The sequence below is a fragment of the Ciona intestinalis genome, unplaced genomic scaffold (assembly GCF_000224145.3).
Source record: "Ciona intestinalis unplaced genomic scaffold, KH HT001056.1, whole genome shotgun sequence".
Lineage (NCBI taxonomy): Eukaryota > Metazoa > Chordata > Ascidiacea > Phlebobranchia > Cionidae > Ciona > Ciona intestinalis.
The window spans coordinates 1-15,759 of NW_004191377.1; the positions used below are offsets into that span (position 1 = coordinate 1).

General features: G+C 36.3%; 2 protein-coding genes and 1 pseudogene across 4 annotated transcripts; 1 reads left to right on the forward strand and 2 right to left on the reverse strand.

The window, feature by feature from the left end:
* Positions 1-2,947: 2,947 nt before the first annotated feature.
* Positions 2,948-5,921, reverse strand: LOC100176434 (annotated as a pseudogene). The gene is made up of 3 exons (XR_003397324.1): positions 5,802-5,921; positions 5,569-5,574; positions 2,948-5,520 (listed from the first exon to the last, which is right to left on the reverse strand). The product of XR_003397324.1 is annotated as an N-acetylated-alpha-linked acidic dipeptidase 2 pseudogene (transcript).
* Positions 5,922-5,926: 5 nt separating this feature from the next.
* On the forward strand, positions 5,927-8,777 carry LOC100186647 (BET1-like protein). Of its 2 annotated transcripts, none has more exons than XM_002126608.4 (4): positions 5,927-6,149; positions 6,975-7,066; positions 8,032-8,088; positions 8,143-8,777. In XM_002126608.4, the coding sequence occupies exons 1-4, from the start codon at positions 6,131-6,133 to the stop codon at positions 8,308-8,310; spliced, it is 336 nt and encodes a 111-aa protein (XP_002126644.1). In that variant the 5' UTR covers positions 5,927-6,130; the 3' UTR covers positions 8,311-8,777. The 2 variants fall into 2 exon arrangements, with proteins under 2 accessions (XP_002126644.1, XP_026695642.1); XM_026839841.1 differs by lacking the exon at positions 5,927-6,149 and adding an exon at positions 6,767-6,830.
* LOC100177231 (uncharacterized protein KIAA1841-like) lies at positions 8,573-12,076 on the reverse strand. Its single transcript, XM_018816882.2, has 2 exons — positions 10,194-12,076; positions 8,573-9,865 (listed from the first exon to the last, which is right to left on the reverse strand). Exons 1-2 carry the CDS (start codon positions 12,062-12,064, stop codon positions 9,619-9,621), a joined length of 2,118 nt encoding a protein of 705 aa, XP_018672427.1. The 5' UTR covers positions 12,065-12,076; the 3' UTR covers positions 8,573-9,618.
* Positions 12,077-15,759: the final 3,683 nt, after the last annotated feature.

A 15,759-nucleotide genomic window follows, 5' to 3' on the forward strand; every position in this document is an offset into this window, starting at 1 on the left:
ACTTAACTAAACATTTTAAAATCTCCGTAATATGTATTATACCAGTCGCAAAGATGATATAAAAGCAATGGCCGATTGAACGCTCCCGCGCATTTTCTATCTGAAGTTTTATTGGAGGAAACTTTCAGACTTTTCGCGCGCGTTTCAATTTTCACAACGGTTAATGTAAAAATTATTTAAAAGAGGCCAGTTATCAATAAGTTTAAATTGAAACATAAAAGCAATAGCGAAAATGGACCACATGTGGATAGTGAGTTGCATTTTAATGAAATGCATTGGTTTTTCATTAGCATTTAACATATTAAATGGTCCACAGGTTCACTAACATCATGAATCATTGTAAAAATACACTCTCATAGATCCGCTCTTTACTTTTGAAGTTTATCACTCGCAAAAAATGTTACCGTACGTTGTTTGCTCAATATGCTTGTTTCAAGCCACTGATAAAAGTAAATAAAACGCTCATGTACTTAATTTCCATCGATTTGACAGTAGATTTAAAATAATATGCGCCTACTGTCATCGCATGTACACTAAAGTGAACTCAATACGAAAACATCTGAAACTTATTTTATATTAGTGTTCTATGTTAAAGGAGGAGTAATTAGTCAGGTTTGCATCAATTGATATTAGTATCTAAAAAGGTTTACATTTAAAACAACACTGCAAATGGTGTGTAATTTCATTTAAAACAACACGGCAATGGTGTGTGATTTACCAAAAAAACACACCAAGTGTGTTTTTTCCCTCATTTCAACACGTTTGATAAAAGCAGCCGTGTGTTTCCTTATCAAACGGGTGTGTTGTTTTCAATATCGGCGTGTTGTTTTGCGAATTAACACGTCGGTGTGTTCTAACGACACATAAAACGTGTGAAGTCACTCAAAATTTACACACTAGCAGTGCTGTAATAACATGCCAGTGTGTTGAAACAACACATCTGAGTTTCTAGTGAACTTACAGTCGGTTGCAGCTAGTTAATTACACCAGATTACTTGTGTGTTTAAAATACCATTCTAAATTGTTTTTACATTAAGCGAAAACGCTGTTACTTCATCGAGCTTCGAACCCGTAACCCTTCGCCCTTTACTCAAAATTGGTACAACAGTCGCAACACATAAATATATTTACCTGCATTTGCGTTACGTAATACTTCATCATTAACGATGTTAGAGCCAGTACAACACATGTTAACGTTAAACATTTTAAACTAATTCGGATTCTCATAGTTTGATTGGCCTCCACCACCATTGGTTCTAGATATAGGCCTACGACACATATAGTATAACGCTTTATAACATGGGTTTCTTCTTACACACCAGACACACATGGTGTATTCATACACCTCATGCTCACTGTCGAGTTATAACATGGGTTTCTTCTTACACACCAGACACACATGGTGTATTCATACACCTCATGCTCACTGTCGAGTTATAACATGGGTGTCTTCTTATGCACTAGACACACATGGTGTATTCATACACCTCATGCTCACTGTCGAGTTATAACATGGGTGTCTTCTTACACACCAGACACACATGGTGTATTCATACACCTTATGCTCACTGTCGAGTTATAACATAGGTGTCTTCTTATACACTAGACACACATGGTGTATTCATACACCTCATGCTCACTGTCGAGTTATAACATGGGTGTCTTCTCATACACCTGACACACATGGTGTATTCATACACCTCATGCTCACTGTCGAGTTATAACATGGGTGTCTTCTCATACACCAGACACACATGGTGTATTCATACACCTCATGCTCACTGTTGAGTTATAACATGGGTGTCTTCTTATACACCTGACACACATGGTGTATTCATACGCCTCATGCTCACTGCCAAATTATAACATGTAGAAACTCAGTGTAAACAGGGAAACACAAAACTCTAAACGCCTGGGTTGTGTCTCGCTACTATATTAGTTTCTTGTCATATAAACGGTAAACATTGTATCTGAACAAAAGGCGCGGGGTTCCCCACCGAGCTAGGTCGTAAAGTACACCTTCACTCTTATAATTTACATTTCCTATTCAAAACCACAGAACTTTGAGAAAGCTATATCTACACAAGTGCTAAAACCACTGCTCGTCTTAGTTTAAAACTACAGAGCTTACGAGATGGCACCCATCATGCATGGTTGACCGTCTGAAAAAAATCATTCAATCGAAAAGTCGGATCTATTCTATTGTTTAAACCCGCAACTATTCTCGTACGCCAGGCCCCGTGTCGTCACAAGACGTAATAATAGATACTGTGACGACATAATGAGGCATTGTACCTAATCTAGAATTCTAACTTTTCATATAGTGGTCTAATAATGCTGTTCCATAACAAACTAGATATACTTTTTACTTTAAACATATAGGCCTTTTATATAGTGGTAACCTACACGGAAATGAGATTAGGATGTGTAGGCGTAACGGTTGCAAGAGGGTCTTTTCAGGTTTCGGTTTAGTTGTTTATTATGGCAGTGTGCGCTCTATTGAATATAAATTGGTCGAAGTGGCATTCTTCCGGCGATTTCGACCGACTAACTTCATTAATTAATGTACAGAAAGTTAGTCGGCCGACTGAAAAACACGGTAACCAAACCAATACTAACCGCGACCGACTAACTTTAGTCGGAAGCCGAGAACAAAGAGAATCTCTTAGGCCGAGAATACCACCCCAGTATCCTAGGGCTAGCACGACAAGATAGTAATCCTCCCGCCGTTGGCCAGGTAAATTAGTTATCAAAATGTTCCTCATGTCTCCCGTATATAGGTGTGAATACCCGCCAAGGGACCTTAGGATTTGGCAGAGTTGGATCATTGAATATCATTGTAACTTTTTAATATAATTACCACCAAGCTTTAAATTAATAAGTTGTGTATTTATTTTTTTAGATCCATAAAATTAATTGCCACCAATTATTACTAATTGCCACCAAGTTTTAAACCAGTAAGTTGTGTATGTGTTTATTTTATCTCCATAAAATTAGTTTACGGGTATCATAAAAGGGCATAGATAAATGCTGGATAAAATATCAGTGAAAAATAAATACTGCTGAAAAAGATTGACATAGAAATATTAAATTACAAGAAAAAATGAAAAACAAACGCATTTTAATGCTGTACCTGAAAATGATTCGACATATTTTTATAAAAAAAATTAGGAAAAACACTATGATAAAGTGTGCATGAAAAATGAAACAATCTTTGTAGAAAAGTTTAATCAAAAAGCGATCATTAGGTCAGTGGCTGATAAGATTTTTAAAGTAAGAACTGAGAGTTGTTGTTTTACGTCCTCCCAGGACCCTGAGTTATTAAGAACATTATAAATTGCATCGGTAACACCTGGAAACCCACTGGCACGATAGGCATTGTGGCTCGATGGGGCAAATATAACATGGCGCCATAAGCGTCCAGGAAGACCGTTAAAATCAAGAAAACCGCGATCGATTTGAAAAAGTTGGTCGTTAACTATTCGTATTGAAGATTCACTTGACGCTAGGGTTAAACTTTGCGCAACGTTGTTTAAATTTTGTGCTGCTTTTCCAAACTCCCAAATAGCAGAGTTTAAGTCTGTTAACTGAATTCCATTTGCAGCTAATAGTTTTCCATTTGTGGTTTCTAAACTTTTAAACATATACCTTAACTTTGCAGCATAATCAATGGGATTAAGTGGTAAAACAGATAAACTGCTTAACTTTAACATAACATCTGCAGCGACTTGACCAATCGCTTTGGAATATTTGAATTCTGGATCTATAAAATTTTCCATGTATTTAAACGTGTCATGTAGAGAGTGATACACAGGGTAAGATGGGATATGTTCATCAAATGTGTATCTTAAATCAACCGAAGCAACTCCACATCTTTGTAGGAATGTTGTATAGTCGCTACCAGAGCCTAGATTTCTAATGAAAGGCAAATTGTGATCATTCGGATTTTTATGCAGCCAAGTGTCGTAAACTGTCGGCCGATTTTTTTTCTTTTCTTCTTCATTTGGATTCTGTACAGATTTTGTTGAGTTGTACAACAGATTATGAAGTGTTGGTGTCGACCCTGCTCTCATTGTTGCATTACCTTGCACTGCAATATCTATATTAACATATGACACAGCACGAAGTAACAACCTTTTCTCCAACTGTTCCGTCCACTCAGTAGATCCTATAAGACCTGGTTCCTCAGCTGCCCAGTTACAAAACACAATAGTTCGCCTTGGTTTCCATTTTCCTTGCTTCACCACAACTCCCATAGCTCGTGCCACTTCCATTACCACAGCTGTACCGCTTGAAGGGTCCAAACCCCCAAATGCCCAAGCATCTCTATGGTTCCCAAGTAAAACATACTTATCAGGGTCTTGCCAGCCCTTTATGTAACCAATCACGTTATGAACTTTCTTTTGTACTTTGTAATTTCCAACATGGATCCTTACTTTGCAGTTTTTATGTAATGCTTTAAAAGAGCCTCCAATCTTGTAAGTTATATTCAAACCACCCTGCCACTTCTCTGGTGCATCTTGGCCGCCTAAAATGGCCATGTATTCATAAGCTTGCTCATAGCTTATTGGTTGGGCTTGTATTTTAGGTAATTTAGCTTTAGATTCATTAATTCTGTAGGTTAAGTTCAATGAAGGGTAACCTGGGGTTAGTGGGTCACCTAGCATTTGGACTGAACCACGCTGAAACCCACTTGGGGGTAACCACCATGTGTTTGGGTAACCAATACTTGACTTCTCAGGACTCCAAGAGTGTTTAGCCATACCTCCATAATCAAAGGGGTCTGTAAATATAACGATACCTGTGCAGTTATACAGCTCTGCATTTTTAACTTTCTCCCCGCGAAATATTCTCCCATATCGTGCCATGCAAATCGAACCAGAAACATTGACATTTAACTTTAAAAGTTCTTCAAAATCTTCAACTCTTCCATAGTTGACATAATATAAATCCCCAGATGCTGTACCATTAGGTGTGTGGGCAAGAAACGAAGGTAAAACTTTAGGTTTTTTCTCATTTTGATCCAGAGGTACCTCAGTATAGTTCGTTTTTAAAGCAACTGACCCGTTTGGGAACACCAGTTCAATGTAGTTAGGGTCTGATATGCTTGGGTAAGACAACAACACATTGTATGGGTAAACTTCTACTTTATCTAGATGAGTTTCCCATGTTTCTTTAATTAAGTTAGTGAGTACAACTTCATCTTGATGAGAGCCTGCCTCGTGTGGTAGAACTGTTAACAAACGCAAATTCTCTTTTATATTCGATGCTTTTATCTCATTGAGAATCAAATCTTGGATACCGGCATCAAAATCCCATTGAATGGTATCTGAAATTGTTTTAACGTTGACTACACTTTTGCCAATCAGTATCCCAATACCAATTGCCAAAGCAGCTGCGAGAATGGAGGCCATAATAAACAAAATCCTGTTTAATCCAGTAGATGTTCTCTTTGCTCTTACATGATCTTCCCCTAACAAACCTTTGGCCCCAGAATCCATTGCTGATTATTATTAAAACATATGAAACATGGTCTAGTTTTAGCACAAAGAAACGTCTTTAAATAACTACGTTCTGCAAGTCAAACGGGGGATTAAACAGCAGGGCCCAAAAGTGCAAACAGATCACAGATGCAGTCTGCAATGGTGTCACTTTATACCCAATATTACAACTAAACGGCACAACCAGCTGTACAAATATACAGGGATGCAGTTTTTTTAACACATTTCTTACACCGACTTTTAATTTTATTGGCAATACGCAAAGGAAATGACCATATCGTGTTTACATATTATTCTTACCTGTTCAGCTGTCCTAAACCTGAAATACTGGATAGTGGATACTGCTATTTAAACCGATACTGCTCTACCGCAATATAATATTGTCGTCTTGATTTATATTCCCAATTGCATATTTAGCTGATAGCTGTCAAAACTTGCAAAAAAGCTTGAAATCGCAAACATAGTAGCTGCAAAGCTAAGTTGCAGAAAGCATTCACTAAATACCACATTCGACCTAGCGATTATCCACTTTAACTGGTTTGTTATGACGTAAAAAGTGACACTTGTGTCAATTTTAATATTGTCGATGGTGGAGTTTTTGGAAGGAATTTTGAAATATAACAACAAAAATGGCAAACTGGAATAAAGGTATGTTTGTAAAAGTACTTAAACTAATTCGTCATGTACACATATTTCTATACTGTTTCATAATTTATTATTAATTCATAGACGTAATAAAAATATTGACAGATTATCATTTTTTTAGACAAGCATCTTTATAATCATGTTCCAATAAACATTAGCATATGTAATATTAGTTTAAATGGTGTTGGGGTAATGGGCAATCCCTAGCTTTAATCTAAGGCTTTCTGACATCGCAATAATTTCTTATCCATATACAAGCCTGCAGAGTATGGCAGGTGCACGAGCGATTTTTTGACAAACTTTTGGTTATGTACGCCATCATTTTTCCCACGCACGCCAATTAATTAAACAATGAAAAAATACGTAATAAATTATGTAGGATTTCCTATTGTGGCTTGGAAATGTACGTGGTTTGCACGCCGATTTTTGATGATAGCACGCGCGCACGCAAATAATAACCGTCTTGCACGCGCGAGATCTCGTCCGGAACTGCCATACTCTACAGACTGGTCCATATATTCTATTTCTACAATATTTGTTGTATAAATGGGTCCCTGTAATTAGTGCAGGCATGCCACATGCGATTGTCCACGATGATTTATTGGTCAAATTCCCCAACCCCTAATTCATAGGACATGGAGTACATACTGAATATTATGAACATAGCACTAGTTAAAAGGGCTGGTATGTATTATTTTAGGAAAGTTTGAACATACATTTGCCTTTAAGTAAACCTCATCCTCATATATATATATTGGCTGGTATGTAAGGATTTTTTTTCACTTAAACCAATTTTCTTTATGAATTAAAGTTTCATTTTTATTTCAGGAAGTTCAGTTCCAGACACCGAGCAGATAATGGAAGCGGAAAACAACAGACTTGCCGACCAACTCGCAAGCAAAGTTTCAAGGCTTAAAATGGTCGGTTAAACCACCGCGTTTGCCGTGTGCACTGTTGCTTGATATTCACACACACTTATAACAAGTTCTGGTTAGTGGCGTAGCCAGGGGAAAGGTGTAGATGTTAACCTCCCTTCCCTTTTATTTGGGAGAAAAAGAACATTATAAAAAAACATTTATTTGAAAAACCATGCCCCAACTTTTTTTGTGGCCACGACACCAGTTCTGATTAATTTTGTTCTTTATGATTTAAATGACTGGTTTATTAGTAGAGGTAACTAGTAAAAATACTCTGTAACAATAAGGTTGAGGCTTGGTGCTTAAGGGTTAGCAAATCGGTGTTATAAGATTTTTGTCTAGCATGGGAACTTGATGTTTTTCACCTATGTTGTCCAAATGTAAATCATCGTGATTGGTTACTCAGAGTGAAGTTGTTTTGCTTATTTCCCATCTATTGGTAGTTTAGTCTCATATTGTTTCCTTAAGCTCTTCTGGTTTGTTGTGGTGAATGGTGGTTTACGGATTCCAAAGATTTTGCTTTGGGTTTGTTTAAAATTGTTCTTATGTTGTCTAACTCTAACATTCCTGATGTAAATTGGTGCTTCGCGTTACGATTTGAACTAATATGAAGAGAGTTACTCTCAGTGTCATGCCAATGTGCATAGTGTATTCTTTGTAATTTTACATACACCCATCTGGCCCATGGTATAACTTGGCAGTGGCCATGTTATTCTACACTGTGTGGAGCCATTGACATCTTAATATTTGGGCATAGGAAGGTGTAATAACGGGAGACATAATTTTGACCCTATATAATTAAGAGGCTGCAAATGCAATTTAGACGAAATGTATATCTTTTATATTATACACTTTGATAGATTTGATTTTTGTCTGTTACGTTTTCGTAGTACCGGATTCTTACATCTGTATTTAATTACATCTTAATTTCTTCCCCTTGAAGATGTTAGTTTTGCATTTCCATCTAGATATCACTTGACATGAAAGACGGTGTGGAAGATGACAATACTTATCTGGATGGAATGGTTGGTTTGTTCTTTATATTTCCCAATATTGTCCTTACATGTCATCTGTTTTAGAACTCTGATTTTATGAGCACCACCGGTCTATTGGGAGGCTCAGTCACTCGGTTTTCCAAAATGATGGATTCTGGTCGTGGGAATCGTAAACTAATGTGCTACATCATTGCCTCCCTTGTTGTTGCTTTCTTTATATTGTATTTTATTCTTACAAGGTCCAAAACTTGAAGATCATTTCTGATGAATTTTATTACCTAATACATAACATGCCAGTACTATAATATACGCGTAACTGTATAATATAAGCCAGAAATTACATTGTTTTGGAAACCAGTATATTTGTGTACAACATAGGAGTAATGTGTAGGGTGTTATCCAGATATTTTAAACACAAACAGCACAAGTGAAAAACGAATGCCATCTTTTATTTTTATTTATACTTAAGCATTGTTTGTGTCTATACAGTGAATGTTACTTATATAGGTGTTGCTTTTTAGAAAATATGACTTATATTACTTTTGTTAGGAATGCAACAGTTGTTTTATCATTTGTGTTTTAACAAGTTTGGATAAGACACTTCAAAATAGCCAATGAACCTACCATGATAGTAGTGTGTAGAATGGCTTAGTAGTTAAAGTTGGTAATTAACCAGTGCACTTATTATTGCAATAAAAGTCAATACAAAAAATGTATTTTGTTTGTGAGGCTTTGTATTTTAATCTAAATAATGAGGATTGTAGGGTAGAGGTTTAGGAGATATATATTTTGCTGGGAATGGTTTAATATTCAAATTGGATCTATTTTTATGCCAAGGAGCCATTTTGTATGCGTATGGTATATTAGGCTTTCCCTTGGGTGTAAGTGGACACAGGTAACATGTCTTAATGTTAAAAACAAAATTATATCAGCTGAAACACTGTTTGGTTCTAACACTAGTTAGATATCTGTAATATAGCGCGTTTTTGTTTGTTTTCGGTTAAAAAGGTTGAAAAACAGTTTTGCACTGTAAAGGTTAAATAAATTATTTATACACAAGTGAAATTACAGTGGTTAACCTCAGCTTAAAATGTGTAATACAAATATCTATCACAAGATATTTCTCTCACGTGAATAAGAAATGGATATTCCTACCTGTTTCAATACAAACTTGACACTTTACTTACAGAGATCATGTATAATTTGAAGGTAGGCTATATTACTGCGGGGAAGACGGGACACTTTTAGCACATAATATTTAAATATTCTGATCGTGTTTTAAACAATTAATAATGGTTTATGGGTTCTTGACTTTGTTTTAAATATTGTGGTTTAAAAACTAAACTATTTTTAGTGATGTTAAATTATAAACCAATCGTTTCAAATGAAGAAAATTGTGTCATAAATATTGGCCCATTGCTAGTTTTCCCAATTCAATTTTTTTGTTTGTTAAACCAAAAGCCTTCAGTGATGTCTGAAGTTAAAAAATGTTGGTTATTAAGAAAGTTGGTAGTTGTGAACTGTAACGTTAGAAACTAAATTTCCAAAGGTATACTTTCTTCACCTTCTCCCTCTTGTTTTAAAATCTTTTAGGTTCCCTTGCTTTCCTTGACCTTGATTTGCGTTTGTCGTTCTAAGATTGTTAAAAAACGCAACTTCCAATTTTGTGAATATCCCACCAGGCAACCCCCTCAAATCCTTAGTTTTCGTTTTCTCTGATTTCTCTCCGCTTCGTTGTTTAGGGAGCTGCGAGGCCATCGTGTGGAAGCGACGGCGATCTTCTTCACGTTGAGTGTCCTGGTTCCATCTGGAACAAAAAAATAAAATAAGTTAATTTCTGAAATTCATAAAAAGGCAAAAATCACAGCTTATTTCTGAAATTTATCCCAGAAAATTATTTTATTTTGTGAAGCCAGAGCCAACTTCAAGTAGCCACTGGTTGGAGCTATTACCACCAGTGTCTTCCTGAAATACACACAAGCCAACAATGGTAGCATCAACAAGCCACGAACCAGTAATATAAAACCAACCTAATGTTTGACTTTTACATTTTTATGACAAAAAAAACAAATTTTCGTTTATTTTAGAAAATTATCATATTATGTGAATTTAATTTTACCCGATATCGAACCAACCTTATCGATCGAGCCGTATCCCATTTCTGTTTGCTTGGAAACTTTGCATAAGCTGTGATATCGGTAGGAATCTGGATTTTCTCTTTGCGCTTAGGGGCCAGCTTTTCTACGATGCTACCAGCAGAATAACTTTGAGACCTTGGAACAGAGGGCAACTGTGACATCATAACTGACTTCTGTGGTGCAACAAACATCTGTTTCATCATTGTCTCGTCATCAATTGTGTCCTCCTCTGTTGAATCAGGGGCGCCTTGTAATGAACTTTGGAAAGTTTTCGAAGTTGTTGGGCTAAGTTGTACAGGTGCTGGGGTTGATATCGAAAGTGGAGTCGAAGTTGTTTCTTTGATGCTGCACTGCGTCTCTTCAGCTGAAAAGATGTTTAAGTCTGTATTGCTGTCGTTAGGCTTGTATGGGATTTTTATCAATGCTTTATGGGATAGCATATCGTCTAAACATTTCCTATGATTTGAGTCAGTTGTTGTGACGACATGGTCACGAACATGGCAGCCCTTGTTGAGGCCGGTGGGGTCAAACCTTAACACTGTTTGGTTGCAACATAAGTAAACCCCTATTGGGTAATCTGACCCATCTCCAGCTAAGTTTTGAAACTGTGCACGTTCAGTATGGTATCTGCAATGCCCAAATTCACAAAGCTGAAAAGTCTGGCTGCAGCGTGAGCATTTTAAATGGTTCACTAAACCCCATAATCTCCAGTAAACCAAGTTCCACTTGCGTAGTTCGTCATATAAACTGACCAGGTAAGCGTTTATATCCCAAGATAAATCGGGCGAATGTTTAAACGTCATTCCACCATGTTTATCAACAGTCAACCTGTTATTAGAGCATGCCATGTAAGGACTTTGTTGTTTGGTCATAACCCTCTCACAAACTGAGCATTTAAAAAGATAACAAGCTTTTCCAACTGAATCCTCATCTTTTACATTTGGGTCGAAAAGCTTCTCAATTTTTTTACAGAAAAGTTTGCTTTTAAATTTATCTTTTCTATCCTTTACGTCTTCCAGTTCTGAATGGGAAAACTTGGCAGCGATTTGCGACGTAAGGCGGTCGTTCACACAATTCATATTACAAGGTGTTGCCACGATGGCTGACATGTTTTCTTGACAGTAATTCACGCATTCCTTCACCAGGGAATCCATTTTTAGAAAATCAGAAGAAATTAGGATAGAGATAACATTACTGGGTTCTAGCTTCGGTAACTCGTATTCTTCAATTAGGGAAGTCCCCCGCTTTACATACCTCATTAACCAATCGAAAATATGGATGTCGCAATGAACAGAAATATCAACCTCTTCTAAACGTTGCGACTCAAATGATAAATACTCTGCAAAATATTGCATCTCCTGTACCAGTAAGTCCCTCGGACAGTTGAAATCTTGCTTTAAATTTTTGGCCTCATCACATACATGTATCACCATGCTAGGGCCTTGGTCTTTGCTTATAACAGGGTCAGGTGTCGAATCTAAAAACCTTTCAACTTCTGGAGCATTTCTATCATGCTGTGATGGTTTGTATTGCTTAGAACTACCACTGGCCCGATTCTCTTTCATCTCACTTGACAGTGACGCACATAAGTATTCATAAACCCCCCCAGCATGAGAAGTACTTTCAGATGTTCCAGGGAACTGTTTCTTTACATTGAAGTCGTTGTTTGTTAAATGTTGTTTGGTATATTTACTTTTCATTATTTTAAACTTTGCTTCACACTCACATGGAGTTGTATGGGGAATTAACCTGGATATTGTTTCCCAGTTTATTGGTGTAACTTCTTCGTTTATTTGAAGACAATTCTTTAATATTTCTTGCAGTATCAGCTCAGAATTGGAGATGTTGCTTTTATCATTTTCATTCATGTTTTGATTCTGGCAAAACCTTAAAAGAAATTTAAAAATTATATAAAATAGTAAACAATTTAGAAAAGACACCACTTTTCAGTTTTGTTTATTACTTGTTTTAAAGTGTCAAAAACCAAAGTCCTTTTAATATTAAGCTGTTTATAAATTACAACTAAATACTGATATAAAACTTAAAACATAGTGTATAACCGTCGTTCTAAGGTAAATTAATTGTATAATTACAACATTAAATGCCTAAACCGCAAAATTTGTATTTAGCTTACGTTGCGTTGCTATGGGGTTCAATGTTCATTCAAGCAGAACGAGATTCTTAGGCCATAGACATTAAAAGTTTTAAAATGTAATGTACTGGGTCGTATAAATAATTTACTCTCCCAAGTGCTTTATTGGCCTAAATTATTCCTGTTTTCAGTTTATTTATTTGTAAGTCGACCTGTCGAATGTGTAGCACTTTCCAACTATACAAATAATTTATGAACTTTTTACCCCACGGACGTTAAAAGCGTCTGTGTTTAGAAAAACACAGGAGTAAAAATTATAGCCAATTAAAGGTAAAATTATAATTGCTTGTAGCGTTTTAGCTTGCTAATTTTGCGACCTTAAACGCTAAAGTTGCTATCAGTTGCCAAAATGCCGGTCAAGAGCCTGACGTGTCGCTGACGAGACGCCTTATTGGAACCGTTTACTGTCATATGATATGACACCATTGTCGGCGCTTTAGGGAATAATGATAAATAATGTATCCCGTGTCTCTATGAGTTTGGGGATGGATGTATACGTCATCGAGCGTGTTATATGTCGTCGTAATTGAACATTTCGATGACTGCGGGTCGATGAAAGCAGTTTCATATTTAAACGTATAGGAAGTGGTTTTCGTATAGAAGTTTTGCTTATTTTCATCCGACTTAAACTTATCAATACGCAGTATACAGCTTTGTACAACTCTCGTGTGCTTTAGATCGAAAAAAATCCGCTGTTTTTCGCGTTATGAGATAAATAGCAGAAAGGGCTCAGTTTCTAACACCAGAACTACAGGAAGTATATGTTCATTCAAATAACAAAGATATTAATTTTTTTGCAATTCGAGTTTAAAGTCTCGCAAATACCAGATCGTCGTACCAGTAAACTTCAAATATTTGTCGAGCCTCAGGAACGGCGTTCTTTATCTGGTGGAAATCCAGAGCTCGTTATATTTGATCACTATATAATGTTTTAAATTTAATCGTTAACACTAGGCAGAATATATATAATAGGGTGGGGTAAGATGGGACGTTTTTTCATTCTATTTTCTTGTTCTGTTTGGTAGTAAACAGATACCATTCAAGGATTATAAAACTGTATTCTTACGAGCACTATTATACACTGGTGTTAATTGTTTAAAACACGATTAGGATATTTGAATATTGTGTGCTAAAGGTGTCCCATCCCACCATATATAAATAACAAACGTCGTTAAATACGCATAGATTAATTTATGAACTGGAATATTTGTGAAGGCTTGCAAGGATATTAAAAAGACAGACATTACGACAAAAAGAAGCTACGGGAATCTATTTTTATTTAAAATGTTGGGTTAACTATGTAGTTTGACATTTATTTAAAACGGTCGGCAAAAAATGTAAAAACGTCCAAATTAAAAAAAAATAAAAAAAATGCAAATTATTAAAAATATGAAATTTCGGTTATCCTTATTTTAGTTATTCGGGGTTTAATGTCTTCAATGTTGCTTTATTGAAGACAATCGCTACCATTCGTGTGTAAGTATATGTAGCTGTACCAACTACGACGTAAGTTATGTATAGTCCAGGCCGATGTACTTGAGGTCGCTTGGCATTCTCTTTGTGGTGAAAGTGGTGGTGAATATACGTCGCTTTGAAGCAGCTGCGCTACGTTTTAAACCATTCGAATCAGCTTGCGCAATATGTTTGTTCATATTGTGTTTTGTCGCTACACAAAAAGATATATCGATCATATAAACATGTATCAGCCTGCCTTCGTTATAAGCAGCACTACCAGAACCATAGTACTCAGGTTTTATCTTTTTTTAGATAATGCTTTAACTTGTAATGAGTGGCAGACCTAGATTCTCACGCTCCGTCGGGGACTCCCCTACGTGGGACGCGTGGACAAGTGACGTAAGGAGAGGGAGTCCCCTAAATAGGGAAAAGCACTTATCAGGAGTGTACAGTACCAATATACCTGAATCTAACTACAGCGTTCAAAATTCGAGAAGAAGTTCCAAAGTGACGTCGACAGGAAAAAACACGTTGTTGCGTCCGTACAACAGCGCACCTAGCGGAACTTACGGGAGAAATGACGTCACTGGATCGTATACAAAAAATGGGGTAGGTCTATTTCTCTAATATATAACTCAATGACGTAACACTGCAACAAAGTCTTACATTTTTAAGCTGCGACAACTTTGTATATCAAAGAACATCAAATATATTTTTTACCAGTTCGTTTTGTGTAAAAGGCTGGAAATCGTATAAATTTAGAATACGTAAACATTGTTTGTTTGTTTTGTATTATTTTTTAATTATTTTTTCGCAGAAAGATTTTTCGACCGGAATTCCTGAAGAAATTCCTTTTATTCATTTTGACCCATGCTCACCCGATTCATTGTCACGTCATAAAACAGAACAAAAACCAGATGATCAGAGCTTTTCGGTTAACTACAGACTTTGTCGGTGAGCTCTTGTTTAATTTCCAGTGTTTCCAGCTACTTTTTCGCAGATATTTCGCAGTGTTGCCAATCATAATTCCAACTTTAATTTCGCCGCTTCTGTGACTTAACCATTTTGAAATTAAGGAAATAATTTTAAATCTGGCAACACTGTAATTCATTATTCATAATGCATATTTGGATCTGGTCTGCAGAGAGAAAAAGCGTCGCGTTAAACCTGTCGCGTAATTACAACGCGCAAGAGCCTATAGTGTGAGCCGACAATTACTATACTTCTATGATTTATTACGTCATAGGCTGGAATCGCGCGGTCGATTTTCGAAGCGTTTGCAAAACTAAGATTGCGTTTTGCAGATCACAGTCAATCCTCTTTAAGCTTCTTTGTGATGTAACAATTGATTCTATGACGTGGCAGACATAGGACATATGTTCGGCTGCAGCCATGTTTATTTATTTATTTAAGGTCAAGTCCAATCTCTCCTAGCAAACGTTATAAGCAGTGAATGTTTTAAAGCTAAAGTTTCAGTTTACAGCATATAGCATAGATATAGACAGTGTTACAATATAGTTAGTTTTTAATTAGTTTCCAGGTTTATAACATGTCTATATTTCTGCAAACGCGCGTCTATATTACAGCTATTATAGAAAGGATTGCATTCTATATTATAGCTATTATAGAAAGATTGTAATGTATGTTGTACGGTACGGCGGGGAAGATGGGACACATTTCACTCTATTTTCAGGTCCTATTTGGTAGTAAACAAAAAACCATTCAAAGAATTATAAAACCGTATCCTCACGACTTCCATAGACCGTTGTTAATTGTTTATAACATGATCAGGATATTTTTTTAATATGTGATAAAGGTGTCCCGTCTTTCCCACCCCCATCTTACTATATGCATGTATTTCAGTATACACCGCGAATAGGAGTCATATAGAAAGGGTTATGATACGTATTACATATACTAATATCCTAATTATTTTTTCACGTTTAAAATATGGAT

What these genes read in the sequence shown, in the direction of transcription:
- LOC100177231 (XM_018816882.2), bottom strand. Translation starts at nt 12,064, where the DNA reads ATGAATGAAAATGATAAAAGCAACATCTCCAATTCTGAGCTGATACTG. An exon ending in GATACGGCTCGATCGATAAG is followed by an intron (nt 9,866 to 10,193) that starts GTTGGTTCGATA and finishes TTTTTGTTCCAG; the next exon opens with ATGGAACCAGGACACTCAAC.
- LOC100186647 (XM_026839841.1), top strand. Translation starts at nt 6,782, where the DNA reads ATGGAGTACATACTGAATATTATGAACATAGCACTAGTTAAAAGGGCT. An exon ending in AGCACTAGTTAAAAGGGCTG is followed by an intron (nt 6,831 to 6,974) that starts GTATGTATTATT and finishes TTTTTATTTCAG; the next exon opens with GAAGTTCAGTTCCAGACACC. An exon ending in AAGTTTCAAGGCTTAAAATG is followed by an intron (nt 7,067 to 8,031) that starts GTCGGTTAAACC and finishes ATTTCCATCTAG; the next exon opens with ATATCACTTGACATGAAAGA.